The 15404-nt window shown below is 39.3% G+C and overlaps 1 protein-coding gene across 1 annotated transcript in view; it reads left to right on the top strand.

The window, feature by feature from the left end:
- Positions 1-14884, top strand: part of LOC137960103 (aldehyde dehydrogenase family 7 member A1) — a 29521-nt gene extending 14637 nt beyond the window's left edge. Inside the window, exons 13-15 of the mRNA XM_068807586.1 lie at positions 13937-14086; positions 14423-14491; positions 14647-14884. Coding sequence (XP_068663687.1) covers positions 13937-14086; positions 14423-14477 — 205 coding nt within the window. The 3' untranslated portion in view covers positions 14478-14491; positions 14647-14884. The remainder of the gene's footprint in view (positions 1-13936; positions 14087-14422; positions 14492-14646) is intronic.
- The last annotated feature ends 520 nt before the right edge of the window (positions 14885-15404 follow it).

Raw genomic sequence — 15404 nt, 5'->3', positions numbered from 1 at the left:
TTAAATAGAGCACAATCGTTTTTACCCAAAAACCAAGGGAACCAGCCAGGTGAATCGCTTTAACAATGAATTTTACTGGTTGGATCCGCCCAATTTAATGAACTATCAGAAATGTATGGAGAGAGAATTTGAAGTCGGGACCTACTATATGCATTGGTAACTGCCTGACCAGCCAACTACAGCACTTTCTTGTTTTAAAATGTTAAAAATAGTAAGTATATCATAAACCTATTGGCGTCATGTCATCTTTTTGAATGACATCTCATTCTAGTTCAACCGCTGGCTGAAACCCAATTTAACTGGGTGAAATCAAAGCCAGCCATCCATCCGGTTTGATGGCCAGTTTGGATTTAACAACATTGGTTTTCAGTCACTTTGATGCTTTATTTTTGGCTGTTAGTTTTTGGCATTAGTGGCTAGATAAAGCTGCTATAGTCTTGGAAGTGACTTCCAAATCAAGGTGTGATGGCTCATTTTTCTTTTCCTTCTCAAACTTTTTCTCCTTAATTTTTATTTGTTCTACTCTCTGTAACTTGGCCTGCCTTTCTTCCCTAATCTCATCCAAATTCTTTTTTTAAAAATAATTTATTGTTGCTTTTTTTTTAATGAAGATGTATAAGCTATTAAATGAGTAAAGAGTACAATACCTAGCTAAAAAGGGTCTTCCTCTACAACAAGTTGTTGGAGTGAAACACCTAATTTAGCTGGAGTGTTAGCTAAATGATTAGCTGACCTAGGAATGTGATTCCAATTACAGTTTAGAAGAGAAATTAAATTACAAATATAAAAAAATATATCTTAGTGTCGCCATGGAGGAGCCGACTTCGCATATCAGTTGATAACAATTTTTGAGTCGCCTTCTATGTAGAGGGGTCCCACCAGATGGCGTTTGAAAATCTGCAACCCATTAAGCAAACTAGAGAGCTCAGCAATGGTTGAGTTTGAAATTCCAATTGGCCCAACGAAGGTGAAAAGAAGACTACCATTACTATCGTGGATAACTCTACCAAAACCCGCAAGGCTAGGGTATCCAAAAGTGTTACCGTCAAAATTCAATTTGTAGTGGCCCATCAGAGGGGGAGACCAAATTTCCATAGTTGGGGGTTGAGAAGGATAAGACATGCCAGCTATCAGCCGCCAGTTCCCACGAAGGTTGGAGCCGTTTCGGAATTCTTTACGCATTAAGATCCACATGGAAACTTGGCCAACAATATTTTTTATCAATATATCACTAGGGATAGATTTTAAATTGAATTTTCGGTTGTTTCTTTCCTTCCATAACGCTCAAATGATATGACCAACGCAGCAAGAGATAAGTAATTTCCCGAGCTTTGGGAGGCTAGCATTAGTAATAGAGAGGATTATTGATGTAAGATTTTGAGAGGGGCAATACTGGAAACCGATTTTGTCGAGGAGGCTAGTCCAAACAGTGTGGGCAAAATTGCAGAGTAAGAGGACATGGGTGGCTGTTTTGAGAGAAGTTTAGCAGAAGGGGCATAAGGGGTCCTGGACAGGGGTTCCTCGTCGGGTTAAAGAATCAAATGTGATAATTTTGTTCTGACATGCGCTCCAAATAAAAAATTTTGCACGAGGAGGGGGAAGCAAGGTCCATGCGATGGCTGCAGGATGATTGGTTTGTGGGGGGTTGGGGTAGCTCAGGAAATTATAAGTAGAGGAGGTGGAAAAAGTACCTTGAGTGCAAGGTGTCCATATGAGTGTATCGGGCACATTTCGGGGTCTTACCGAGGATAGACAAGTGATGAGGTTGGATGCCACTAGAGCCTCTTGAGTTCGAAAGTGCTCTCCGGAGATTTAAGTTTCTTTCTCCAAAATCGGTCCACTGGTTTGAGATAGTGGTTTCCATATTTCTGGCCAAGTTTGAAATCAAACTATGGCTGATATTGATATTGCACGGGCCTGTCCACCAGTCTAACCAAAATTTTGTAAGATTTCCCTTACCAGTGTAGCATTTGACTGCCTTTTTGAAATTAGGCAACAAAATTACAATTTTTTTCCACACAGGGGACAACCTATAATGTCTCCCACCCTCAGTCCACCATCCAGATAATATATTTGCTTTAGCGGCAAATGAAGTCCTTAAGATAAAATCAGGATACAAATTAAATTTTCAAATCCATTTAAGCAGCAAGGTAGAATTAGTGGTAGAAGTATTACAGATCCCGAGACCTCCAAGGAGTTTAGGTTTGCATACCTCAGCCCATTTCACGAGACTATACTTCCTTTCTCCGTTTGGTCCTCCCCATAGAAATTTCCTCTTGAGGAGTTCAATTCTTTTCCGGACAGAGGTAGGACATCGATATAATGAGAGGAAGTAAAATGAGATACCGTGAAGGCAAAACTTAATAAGAACAAGCTTACCTGCTTTGGAGAGAAATCTTACTCTCCAAGAAGCCAGACGGCCCTCCAGACACTCAATAACAGGATGCCAAAAGCTTTTGGAAGGCAGAGCAAATGACATGGGGAGGCCCATAGGTACAGGGAGGTGTAGCAATTTATTGTTGCTTGGTACTGTACTGTGGCACTGTACAAGTTATTGTACTGCAGATTGTCGTAAATGTGCTGTGACACATACTCTAAATTTTAATTTTAATTTTCTCTTTTTATTCCTAATTTCTAATTGCAGCATTCTTTTCTCTTTTGGACCTTTTTTCGTGTTTCTTTTCTTCTGAAAATTTTAATTCTTTTTTTTTTTGTGGTTAAAATTAGATCAGGACTAACCTGGAAAGTTTTTACTTTTTTCTCTAAACCCTAATTTTGTCCTCCTTATGAAATCAAAAACCTTGAAATCGATGTTGTTGGAAAAAAATTGAAAGAATTAATTAGGCTTGAGAGGTTCTCAAACATAAAGCTATTTTTCTTTTCCTCTAAGAATCTTATTAGTGATTTCTTGATTTTTTCAATTTAAGTTAATTTTAATGTGGATTTAGTGTGCAATTTATTTCTGTTATGGACAAACAATTGTCACTATGACGTGATGTCTTTAGCATAATTTATTTATTCTAAATCTATTTTCTACTTACTCATTTTGCTCTTCTGTGTTACTTTTTTGGTATTAGAGTCTCGTTTGGGGAATTCCTTGAGATCTATTTTAACTTTTATATCTCGTATTTGCCCACTTATAGTGGGTTAGGGGACAGCAAATTCATCTTCCAGGACAACAGGAAGAACTTGTAGGGAGCATTAATGCGTAGTTGGGTGGATTGCGAATCAAGTTTGATAGTTTTACTGATGATTACTAATATCATCTTAGAGTCATTGAGGCTGCCAATAATCCCATGGATAAGGACAAAAAGCTAGGAGAAACAAGTGGTCATTCTGCTGTGAGTGATGTAATTATGGTGTAATCATTACATTACACTGATTTTTTTTTAAATGGTGCTGAATTTAATTAAGATAAAAGCTCAAACGAGCAGATTACAAAGGGGGTAAACCTTCTCAAACAATGAGAGATTGCTGGTAGGTTCCGAATTTTGCCAATTTATTAGCCAAAGAATTGGTTGATCTAGGAATGAGTACAATGAATAGATGATACAATGTCAGCCATACAATTAGTGATGGGCCAATGGCGCCAAGGGGGGGAGCTATCTTTTGAACACCAACTGATGACAGTCTTTCAGTCACCTTCAATAATCAGTTTGCCATGGAGACGATCCTTGAAGATTCGGAGGCCGAATAGAAGAGCACTCACCTCAGCAGTAGGGCCCATCATATGAGCGATCAAACTCCAGTTTTTTTGAAGGGAAACACCCGATAGAGAGGCAAACTCCTTCCTGGTATGTAACCAACTCAAGATAAGGCCGACAACATGTGAAGCTGTATTGTCCGGGGTGCTAGCTTTGGAGTTGAATCTCCGGTTATTTCGCTCGAGCCATAGGCACCATGGGACATGCCAAGAGAATTAACTTGCCCAATCGAGGAAGGCGGATCGTCATAACCATCTCATAGGTGCCGAAGAGGTCCTGGTGAAGCCCCATTTGGAGTCCAATCTTCTGAAAAATCTTCATCCAAACTTGCCAAGAAAATCCACAATGTAAGAGAACATGCTGAACTGTCTCATCGCACACACCACAAAGGGGAAAAGTACGATCGGGGGCGGTGAAGCCTCTTCTATGAAGGTTATTAGATGTGAGGATCTGTTCCCTGATGGCCGTCCACACAAAAGATTTGATTTTACTTGGCACTGAGAGCTTCCATGCCAGGTTTGCCTTGTGCTCATGCATATTGTAGTCTTGCTTTCTGATATGAGAGTAGGCAGAAGCAACAGTGAATCGGCCATTGATACTGGGCTTTCAAGTTAGTTTATCAACTGCATGCTCACGGATAGTAGTATTGTTGAGTCTGGAGAGGAGAGAGCAAAAAGCCGAAGTTTCCTCATCATTTAGTCCTTGGCGAATTGGGAGACTCCACGAATGCTCCCTCCAAGAATCAGCCACTGAGCAAGAGAGGCCCCTAGCCACCCTAGAGAGCTCCGGGAAGTCCTCAGAGAGGGGGCGGGAGCTGCACCATTCATCCAACCAGAAGAGGAGGGTCCTCCCATTGCCTTTGTAGAAGGAAGTAGCATCTCTGAATACTGGGAGGAGCTTTTGAATTGATTTCCATATCGGGGATTGGAGGCGAGTGACGCCACCTGAACATTGAAGGTAGAATCTGACCATATCTCTCCATAGGCTGTTATGCTTGACGTTGAAGTTCCAAATCCATTTGAGCACAAGGGCTTTGTTCATTTCCTTCGTAGGCCGGATGCCTAATCCACCCCTATTACAGGGTATGCAAATATCCTTCCAACTCACCAAATGATATCTGAAGGTGTCTTCTGATCCTCTCCAGAGAAAGCACCGATGGATGACGTCAATCTTGGAGCAAACGGAGGCCGGACAGTGCATGAATGATAGCAGGTAGTTTGGCAGCCCTGCCAAACAAGACTTGAGGAGAGTGAGACGCCCTGTTGTAGATAGAAGCTTACTATTGAATTTAGGATCCCTTTTCCAATATTCTGAGCAAGAGAAAGAAGAAAGGGAAAAAAGAAAAGGGAAGAAGAGCTCTCAGGTAGCGAGAAGAAAAAAAGAAAAGAGAGATATATGCCAAGCAAAGAGAGAGATTTACTCAAGAAGGAGATGTGTAACTTGATTAATTCCGAATTACAACACCTCTATTTATAGTAGAGGAAGAGATAGAGTCCTTATACAATTAGCCTTTCAATCTCCTAATTACATTCCAACTCTCACTCTCTAAGATAAGTCTATCAACACAATCTACTAGAAGTCTAATATGAGTTGAACTAGAACTCTTCTTCAATAATGTGAATATAAGGGAGGAGGCCAGCTCGTGGCCTTATCCTTGTGGGTCCCACATGATCTTCCAACTCATATTGATAAGGTTGCCAGCTCGTGGTATCTTTGTGGGTCCCACTTGGTCTTAAAGTCTTCTAACTCATTTCAGCTTGTACTTCTTATCTTGTTAACTCGCTAGCTTGGGTGAGGACTCTTCTTGGTGTCCCACGTCCTTATGGTGGGTCCCACCAGCTCGTGCACCATGGTGGGTCCCACATTGTAACACTCCCCCTCAAGCTGGGGGTGAGAAAACATCATAAATGCCCAGCTTGTTGCAGATTTTAGATATAATCTTGTGAGTGACCGGCTTGGTGAGAATATCTGCAACTTGACTTTGTGATGATATATGCCTTAGGGATAAAAAACCTGCTTGGAACTTTTCTCGTATAAAATGGCAGACCACTTTAATATGCTTTGTTCTTTTATGGAAGACTGGATTTGATGTAATGTGTATTGGTACTTGATTATCACTATATAGATCTATCGGAGCTTCTTTGTAGAATCCCAATTCTGTGAGAAGAGATCTTATCCATAGGAGTTCACTAACAGTGTGTGCCATGGCTCTGTATTCTGCTTTCGCACTAGACCATGCTACTAAATTTTGTTTCTTGCTTTTCCATGTAACCAAATTCCCTCCAACCATTGTACAAAATCCCGAAGTAGATTTTCTGTCATCCGGGAATCCGGCCCAGTCTGCATCTAAGAATCCTTCGATGTTGAAGTGACCATGGTTTTTATAGAGAAACCTCTTTCTGGAGCTCCTTTCAGATATCGTATTATCCTTTCAAGTGTTTGCCAATGACTATGTTGTGGCTTGTGCATGTATTGACTTACCACACTTACTGCATATGATATATCCGGCCTTGTTACACACAGATAAATAAGTCTTCCCACTAGTCTTTGATATTTTCCAATATCTACATCTTCTCCAGTGCCTCCACATAATTTTGTATTTGAGTCCATAGGAGTGTCTGCTGGTTTGCATCCCATCATTCCTGTCTCCTCAAATAGATCAAGGGCATACTTCCTTTGGGATTGCACAATCCCATGTCTGGATTGTAATACTTCAATACCCAAAAAATATTTGAGTAGTCCAAGATCCTTCGTCTTGAATTCAGCACATTTTTTCCTTTGTTTTTTGGATGCCCTCGGAATCACCACCAGTTAAAATGATATCATCAACATATATAGCCAGAATTACCTTACCTCTTGGTGTGTTTTCAATAAATACTGAGTGATCTCCAGAGCATCTGTAAAAGCCAGCCCGTATGAGGGCTTGACTAAATTTCTCAAACCATGCCCTGAGGGGATTGCTTTAGACCATACAAAGATTTTTTTAGGCGGCATACTAACTCCCCCTCAACCACATACCCAGGTGGTTGTTGCATATAACCAGTGACCATGCCTGATTGTCATTAAGTGCTTTCATTTCTCATCCATTGCTGCCTTCCACCTGGATGTTGTAGAGCCTCCTAATAGGACTGTGGAACATATATGGAGGAAATAGAAGAAAAAACCTGACAACATAAAGGTGAGAAGCGATGATGAGACACAAAATTTGAAATAGGATGAGAAGTAGAAGGTCTAGTGCATGTTCTAGGTTCTTTCCTTACAGCAATAGGACGAGTATCATATTGAGGGCCAAAAATAACTAGGGATGAAGGACTTACCTCTATTGGATCTGTTAACTCGGCAGGTGTGATGTCGGCCACTTGCTTTGGGGGTTGAATAATCTCTGTATCACGGGGCACAACCGGTCGAGGGGAACCTGGTACTGAGGACAGACCAGGAGGAGCACTATCAAAATAAAATGCGGAGTCTTCAAAAAATGTTGCATCCCTAGACACAAATAAACATTGAAGAGTGAGACTATAACAAACATAACCCTTTTGTGTGCGAGAGTATCCCAAGAAGATACACTTGATAGATTTAGGATCAAGTTTGCTGTGTCTATGAAATGAATTATGAACAAAACATTGACATCCAAAGACTTTCAAAGGTAGTGAAAACGGATCATCATTTGGTAATAATTTAGAGTAAGGAGATTTATTACCAAGAACGGAAGATGGTAGACGATTTATAAGAAAGTAAGCCGTAAGGACTGCATGAGGCCAATAAAAGTATGGAACTTTCATGACATATAATAAACCTCGAGCTACCTCAAGAATATGACGATTTTTTCGTTCGGCTACACCTTTTTGTTGAGGAGTGTAGACACATGATGTTTGATGGATAATGCCATTTTCTTGACAAAAAGAGTCAAGGTCTTTGGAAACATATTCTTTGGCATTATCAGATTGAAGAATTTTTATTTTCTGACCAAACTGTGTGAGTACCAAAGCATGAAATGACCTAAAAATAAATGGTTTCTTAGAATGCTCCTTAAATATAAACAACCAAATTGTGCGAGTGAAATCATCAATAAATGTAATAAAATATTTTGCTTGAGAAATGTTGGAGACACTTAAGGGCCCCCAAATATCAATATGAATTAAAGAAAATGGAGTAACATTTTTGACTTCTGGACGAGGTGAGTATGTACTCCTTTGATGTTGACTCAATTGACAAACCCCACAATGAAATTCTGACCTTACTTTAAGAGAAGGAAACACATAACGAAGAGACCGTGCAGATAGATGTCCCAACCGATTGTGCCATAACCTTGTCTCATTTTCAGTAGTGAAAACCATATTCATTTTTGGCATGTCCAGGTAGTAAAACCCCTCATTGTTCATGGCCTCTACCAATCAATACACCCAAAAGACCGATCTGTTAGGTGCAGAAAGCTACCGCCTACAAGAGTGGACGGAACCACTCTGACACCCACCCCGCCCATTCTCTACCGCCTCTCACGGGATTCGAACGCGGGACGTGGCATGCCCAGCTCTGATACCATGACAGTAGCTAGCCAATACACCCAAAAGACCGATCTGTTAGGTGCAGAAAGCTACCGCCTACAAGAGTGGACGGAACCACTCTGACATCACCTGCTTCGTTATAAGATCCTGAAATTCACATGAAGTTGGTGAGAAGGTAACAGAGCAATTAAAATATTTTGTTAGCTGACTAATAGATAATAGATTTAAAGGGAAAGTAGGAATGAAAAGAATATCAGTGAGCGGAAGTGATGGTGTGACAGAAATGGATCCTTTCCCTTAGACTTTGGTTTGAGAACCGTCAGCTGTGGTAACAAACTTGAGTGAAAGACTCGGAGATAGAGAATGTAATAAATTTTTGTTACCTATAAGATGCTCGTAGGCTCCTGAGTCAAATTATCCAGGATGAAGATGAGGCAGATAGCATCCCTGAAGTAGTAGCGGTAGCAGTATTTGCAGAGGAACCAGGAGAAGAACCCAACATTGTCCTCATTTTCTGAAATACCTCATACTTTTCATCAGTAAAATTTTTCTGTGCTGCTGATTTTGTGGGCTGCTCTTCTTTTGTATCACTTACAAAGGCTTGATTAGCCTTTGTCAATTCTAACTGTCCATTGGCTTTATAGCATATTTCTTTATAATGACCATATTGTCCACAATAACTGCATGCCTTTTTTTAGTGTGGCCAATTTTTTTACAATGAGTACATTCTTTCCCATTTGCTCTACCAGCACCAGTCCTTCCACCTCTTCCTCGGCCTCCTCTATAACCTCTGCCTCAGCCTCGGCCGTGGTCAGATGATGGTCCTCTATGATCTGAATACACAACGGATGATACTTCAGTAGTGGAGGAAGAAGTGTCTGGAATACGGAGTAGTGTTGCACAAACATCATCAAACTTGGGGACAGTAGAAGCACTCAGAAGTTGACTCTTGGCAATCTCAAGATGGGGTTTACTATATGCAAGGCAAATAGCAGTAATTAAGGCTTCCTTCTACTTGTCTTGGATAGAAATATCTGTGGTTGAAGGCTGAGCTAACTTCCACTCTAGAAGAAAGCCTCTAAAGCGGGCCAAGTACTCTTGGATATTTTCTCCTTGTTTAGTATTCAACATCCTTTGGAGAATATCGTATGATCTATGTAGAGTATCCGGGCAAGAGTACAATTTAGCACATGTCTCCCAAATTTGTTTAGCAGTGTTAAGATGAATGACATTGTTGGAGACATGTTCTTCCATGCTGTTGATTAGCCAACTAATCACCAAAGTATCATTTTTCAACCATTTGTTATAAAAAATATCATCTTCATCAATAGGTGGTCCTCGGGTGGTGAGGTGACCAAGTAGGTCTTTTGTTATAAGAAACCTCCGAACCGATGTGGACCATCTCATAAAATTTGATGCCCCACGTAAGGGTATACTGGTAATTCTCAGTAAATCACTTTTGATATTCATATTCTCTTCAGCCATGATAGGCCCTTCTTCAAAAAAAAATTCTAACAATAACACCAAGTTGTATTCTTTAAACAACTCGATGTATGGGGAACTTTAGCATTGATACTAAATTATTATTCTGATTTTTTTCTCTAATACCACTCATAAGAGACTCAATAACAATCTTCTATACCAGGGGACTCTTGTTCCCACAAAAAAAAAAAATTTCAACAATTTGATCATGGACTGGTCTCGGTTAACAGAATTTCCAAATCGACAAAACTGTTTTGATAGCTTCTTCTAGATGGAGAGGCATGCATATCCATAATATAATAAGATGAAAAGCATTCACATACTCATCTTTAAATCATCTTCTAAATTCGGAAACCGGTAACATGAAGGAAAAAAAATTAAGCACTTATCTCACGGTTTGTGATCTTTCTTCACAAAAGAGCCTTCTTTGAGTGGTGTTGATCATCACTTCTTTAGAGCATTCCTTATGACGAGGGATCCTAAATTTAATGCTCTGATACCATGTTGAATTTAGGATCCCTTTTCCAATATTCTATTCAAGAGAAAGAAGAAAGGAAAAAAAGAAAAGGGAGGAAGAGCTCTCAGGTAGAGAGAAGGAAAAAAGAAAAGAGAGATGTGCGCCAAGCAAAGAGAGAGGTAACTTGATTAATTCCGAATTACAACACCTCTATTTATAGTAGAGGAAGAGATAGAGTCCTTATACAATTAACCTTGTAATGTCCTAATTACATTCCAACTCTCTAAGATAAGTCTATCAACACAATCTTCTAGAAGTTTAATATGAGTTGAATTAGAACTCTTCTTCAATAACGTGAATATAAGGGAGGAGGCCAGCTCATGGCCTTATCCTTGTGGGTCCTACTTGATCTTCCAGCTCATATTGATAAGGTTGCCAGCTCATGGTATCTTTGTGGGTCCTACTTGATCTTCAAGTCTTCTAACTCATTTCAGCTTGTGCTTCTTATCTTGTTAACTCGTGCTAGCTTGGGTGAGGACTCTTTTTGGTGTCCTATGCCCTCATGGTGGGTCCCACCAGCTCGTGCACCATGGTGGGTCCCACATTGTAACACTTTCCCCTCCAAGACATTACACTGACTAATGGAGGTCCAGTATGGAAACTTCTTTAAGAGTCCCTCATCAAAACCTGCATTGTCCATGTCCAGAGCCTCAAGATGAGTGTGAAGTTTGTCTTCATCATGGTCATACTTGGTATGTCTAGTTGGATGACATATAGGCAGAAAAAAACTTTTGCCCTTGGTTATGATGAGGTACTTGATTTCGAAGTTCTCCCTGATCCGTAATCTGCAATGAACAACTACTTTGAACTGTATGATGTGACATGCTAGTTGCTAGAAATAATGAATGGTCGAGTATGTGTGCTATTTTTGCATGACTGAATCTCCTTTAATTGCTGCTAATGCCAAGGGTGTCCATGTCTGTGTGTCTGTGTCTGTGTCTGTGTCTGTGTGCGTATTCTTTGATTGGTAATTAGAAATGAACAACGACTTTGAGCTGTATGACATGGCATGCTAGTTGCTAGAAATGATGAATTGTTGAGTATATGTGCTATTGTTGCGTGATTGAATCTCCTTTAATTGCTGCTAATGCGAAGTTAGTGATTCTTTATTCTTTAAAAAACAAGGAAGAGGTCAACAATCTTGTGTGTATGTGTATGTGTGTGTTTGTACTATATTTTCTGTGGAGAAGTAGAAGAGAATATCAATCACCTGCTGCTGCAGTGTCCATTGCTTGGCAGATATTTGGGGCATTTCTTAAACAAGCTGGGGATTAATAGTTGTGTCCCAGGTAGCTTGAAATGCTCAGCCAATTGGGCAAATGCACCCGCTGCTATGGACTGGGGGAACAATAGGAGTTTCAATAACAAGTTTCTTTAGCCCAAGAAGCCATATACTAGATCACAAGGATGATAGCTTCTTGGATTAACACCAGGAAAGAGTTTGAGGACCTAAAAGGCACATCTATTCTAGAGAATCGGTGGCTGGTCGTCCAAATATCTGGGCCAGCTCACTTGATCAATACGGAAGAATGGATCCTCCCCTTGCCCCAGTGGAACCTTGAAGTTGAATTTCGATGGTTGTGCACAGGGTAATACAGATTCCACCTCAGTTGAGGTTCAGCCTCTTCTTCAAATTTTCCACCTAAGTGGCAACCTCCAATTGAAGGGGACTCCATATGGGTGATTGGATGGTGCTCCTCGACATCCAAAACCCCATGGTGCCATCGGAAAACATATTTTGAGATTGTTGATGTTGTATCTTCTATTGATTGCACCTGAATTCATGTTCCTAGATCAGCTAATTTTCTAGCTGATTCCTTGGCAAAACAAGGGGCCTCCCTCCAATCACTTGTTATCACAGGAGAACCTCTTGTCTAGCCTTTTGTTTGTTTCTTTTATTCCTATCTCTGCCTTCAATAAAATTTGCTTTGGTTAAAAAAAAAAAAAACAACTAAAAAACAATTGTATTAATTCTCTCCAAGAACCTGATTAAGTTGTAGAAGATCCTGTGATTTAACCACCTCTCAAATGGAGTTTCCTATTAAAACTCAAGCATAGAGTTTCAAAAATAAGTTAACTCACCTTAACAAATTTTTTGTAGTGCTGAACTTTCTCATTATAGTTGAATTTTGACCTTCTGAATTGAAACAACTAGCTATGGAGGGAATTCTGCAGCTAGTTAAGAAAATGTCATTCATAAATTTACGTTCTTTAGATTTCTAAGATACGATTAACTACTACAAAAATATTGTAGATTTACTAACTAGAGATTTGCACAATGGAAAATTTCCCTAATAAGGGGATTGTTAACTAACCCAACTACTAGTACAAGTCTATACTTGTTGGCTTTCTCAAAAAAGAAAAAACGAAAAGAAAAAAAAACACTAATTTGATTAGTTTCCTAACTGAAGAATACTAATAGTAGGCTACTTTCTCTGTCTTCTTCTTTCCTGTCATTCTTCCATCTTTCATATACCTTCAATTGTTAGTGGGTGACTTTGTTCTTCAGCTATGTCTTCCACATTTGAGGCATGAAGATCATTCACGCCTTAAACTTGATCTCAAGTTCTTTTCTTCATGTTTGCCATAATATGTTGATAGATGTTATGTAGCCAATTGGTTAAAATTTTCAGAGTTAATGAATGCTCCTAGACTTAGCGTGTACTCGATTGGTCCAACCTCGAATACTCATGAGCTTAGGGTTGTCCCCACAGGTGCATACAAATGTTTCCGTGTTGATGTCCACTATAATCTATTATTTGACTTTCACTCTATATTAGGTAGCCCTTTTCACCTTTTATAATGATACTCACTTTGGCACCGCTAGTTGTTTCCTCATGTCATCCCCTCTAGGTCATAAACCTCACTTTGTGACAACTCCACTCGAATTAGTTAACCTATTCCATCTTTATGATGACTCTCACTTTGGCATTGGTAGCACTACCATGGTCGTCCCCTTTTGGGATTCAAACATTAGACATAGGTACTTTGATACAAGATGTTAGTTGTTAGGTACCTAACTAAATGGTAAAAGCTCTAGAGATTATGAAAAATGGAAAGTTAGACCATTAAACCTATCTAATTTTAGGATAAGTGATGGGGATCAAGAGTTTCAAATTTATTGGAGGAAAAAGAGAAACTTGGCTGTGGCTTAATGAAGAGCATAACATTTAAAATTCGACTGTAAATTCAGCTGTTTTGTTTATGATATTGTAACATCTCAACTGGAGGCTGAAGTGGGTTAACACAGATCTTGTCGGTTGACCAGGTGGATGACTGGCTAATCTGACAACATGTGGTATAGTTGTTAGGCTGTTCCTATCCCAAGCTAGACTGCTGTATTTGTACTCTCTAAAACCCTGATCTAATGGTATAGTTGTTTGGTCATCGATATTTCTAAATGTATGACAAATAGCTAAATTAATGTAATTACTAGATATAATTTCTTTTTGAACATGCACATTAGGCCACTTCCCTGATAAGACTGAAACCTTAGACCTTACACTAAAAACCTATGTGGCCATTGAGCCAGATGCTCAATCTACTCGATAAAATTTTGATGGCCTATCAGCGGAGATGATACTAAAGTTGTTTTATGCAGTGTATAGGTGGATTATTTCTTGCAATGTTTTCTGCAACCAAAGTCAAATAGTTGAATTTTAAAACCTTCTCCTTTGTATCTATATATGCAAAGTAATTCCTGTGTTTTTTCCATTTCAATTATGCAGACCACACGGGAGTGATTGTGGGATAGTAAACGTTAACATTCCTACCAATGGTGCTGAGATTGGTGGGGCATTTGGTGGTGAGAAGGCTACAGGAGGTGGCCGTGAAGCAGGAAGCGACTCTTGGAAACAATACATGCGACGCTCAACATGGTAAGTTTAGATTTTGCCAATTCAATGGTGTATAATCAACCGGGTGACTTATGTCCCCGCTGTTTAGTCTTTTGTTGTCAATGTACCAAAAAATGTATAATTGAGTAAATGGTGGATCATAATGGTGGACAAGGATCCATTTAGATTATCTTTCAGATGGTTGTGATAAGGTTATGTTATGACAAGGCTTTGATATGGTGATAACAGTCGATCAGTTTTTGTGGATAGCTGACTCATACTCGATATTATGCTAAGCCAAACTGCATTTAGTTATATTCTAAATGTTGAGCCAGGGGATCAGATTTCAGATTAATTTATTTTTTACTCCTTTGGCAGCACAATCAACTATGGGAGTGAACTACCTCTGGCCCAGGGAATAAATTTTGGCTAGCTCGCATTTTGAAGGTAATTTGAACTTTGTGCTAGATCATGGACTGTTTTCCGTTCTCTTGGTTCTAATACATAATTAGTCTTAGAACTTGTGTTTTATCTCTATTAAGAAATAAAATAGAACACTTTTTCCACTTTTAACTAGGCATTTGATTTGCCATTTTCTGCAGATTAAAGATTGCAGATTGTGAAAGTGGGAGTTTTCGAAGTTTGAAGTCCCACCAATTTCTTTTCTAAGAGATGAAACTGTTCAGTTCCATAAGTTTGAAATCAAAAATAAATTAAGGAAATACTTATGGTATCATAGTTTGACAATCATTTTCGGTATAGAAACTTTTCATATGTATTGGCACTTTGTTTTTGAAGGGATTTCTGCCTGCTCGCATTGGGCTGTGGTGTGGCTGTTTTCGTTAGTGTTTGTTTGCCACGCCTTATGTTGACTAGATGTTGTTGGGTCTCTTGAATGACGAGCGCAGCAACTATATCATAGAGATCTATACGAATCAGATCATAGTCATAGGTGTTACAGGTGGCTTAGTTGCTTAAAAGTTGTCATCCTTGAAAATGGTCTATAGGATTTCGCGTTCTATATCTGCCCAGTCGTTCGTTACTAACCAGAATGATTGCAAGAAGACCTTCCCTCGTTCAATTTTGATGGTATATTCTCTAATGTGAATTTTGTTTAACCCTTGCTATCCCTTACTATATCACAGTCAGTTGGTCGTTACTGCAGTGAAGATTTGAGTGCAGCCATGTAAAAGGTAAGTCAATTTTTTTTGTTTAATCAAGTTTCGAAGAGCGATTGTATTAGAGAGGAGTGAATTGAATGTTTAAAAACTTAGTCGTAATGCAAGTGATTCAGTTTATGGTGCAGTTTATCCAGGTATGCGAGAAAATGAAAATGTATTAAGATCGTGTACATGGGATT

This window comes from Aristolochia californica, unplaced genomic scaffold (genome assembly GCF_029961685.1).
Source record: "Aristolochia californica isolate CCGP_79_NKW_82.1479 unplaced genomic scaffold, dmAriCali1.0.hap1 SCAF_3, whole genome shotgun sequence".
Classification (NCBI taxonomy): Eukaryota; Viridiplantae; Streptophyta; class Magnoliopsida; order Piperales; family Aristolochiaceae; genus Aristolochia; species Aristolochia californica.
Note: the sequence above shows the minus strand (reverse complement) of the source record. Positions and strands in the feature narration are given on the sequence as shown.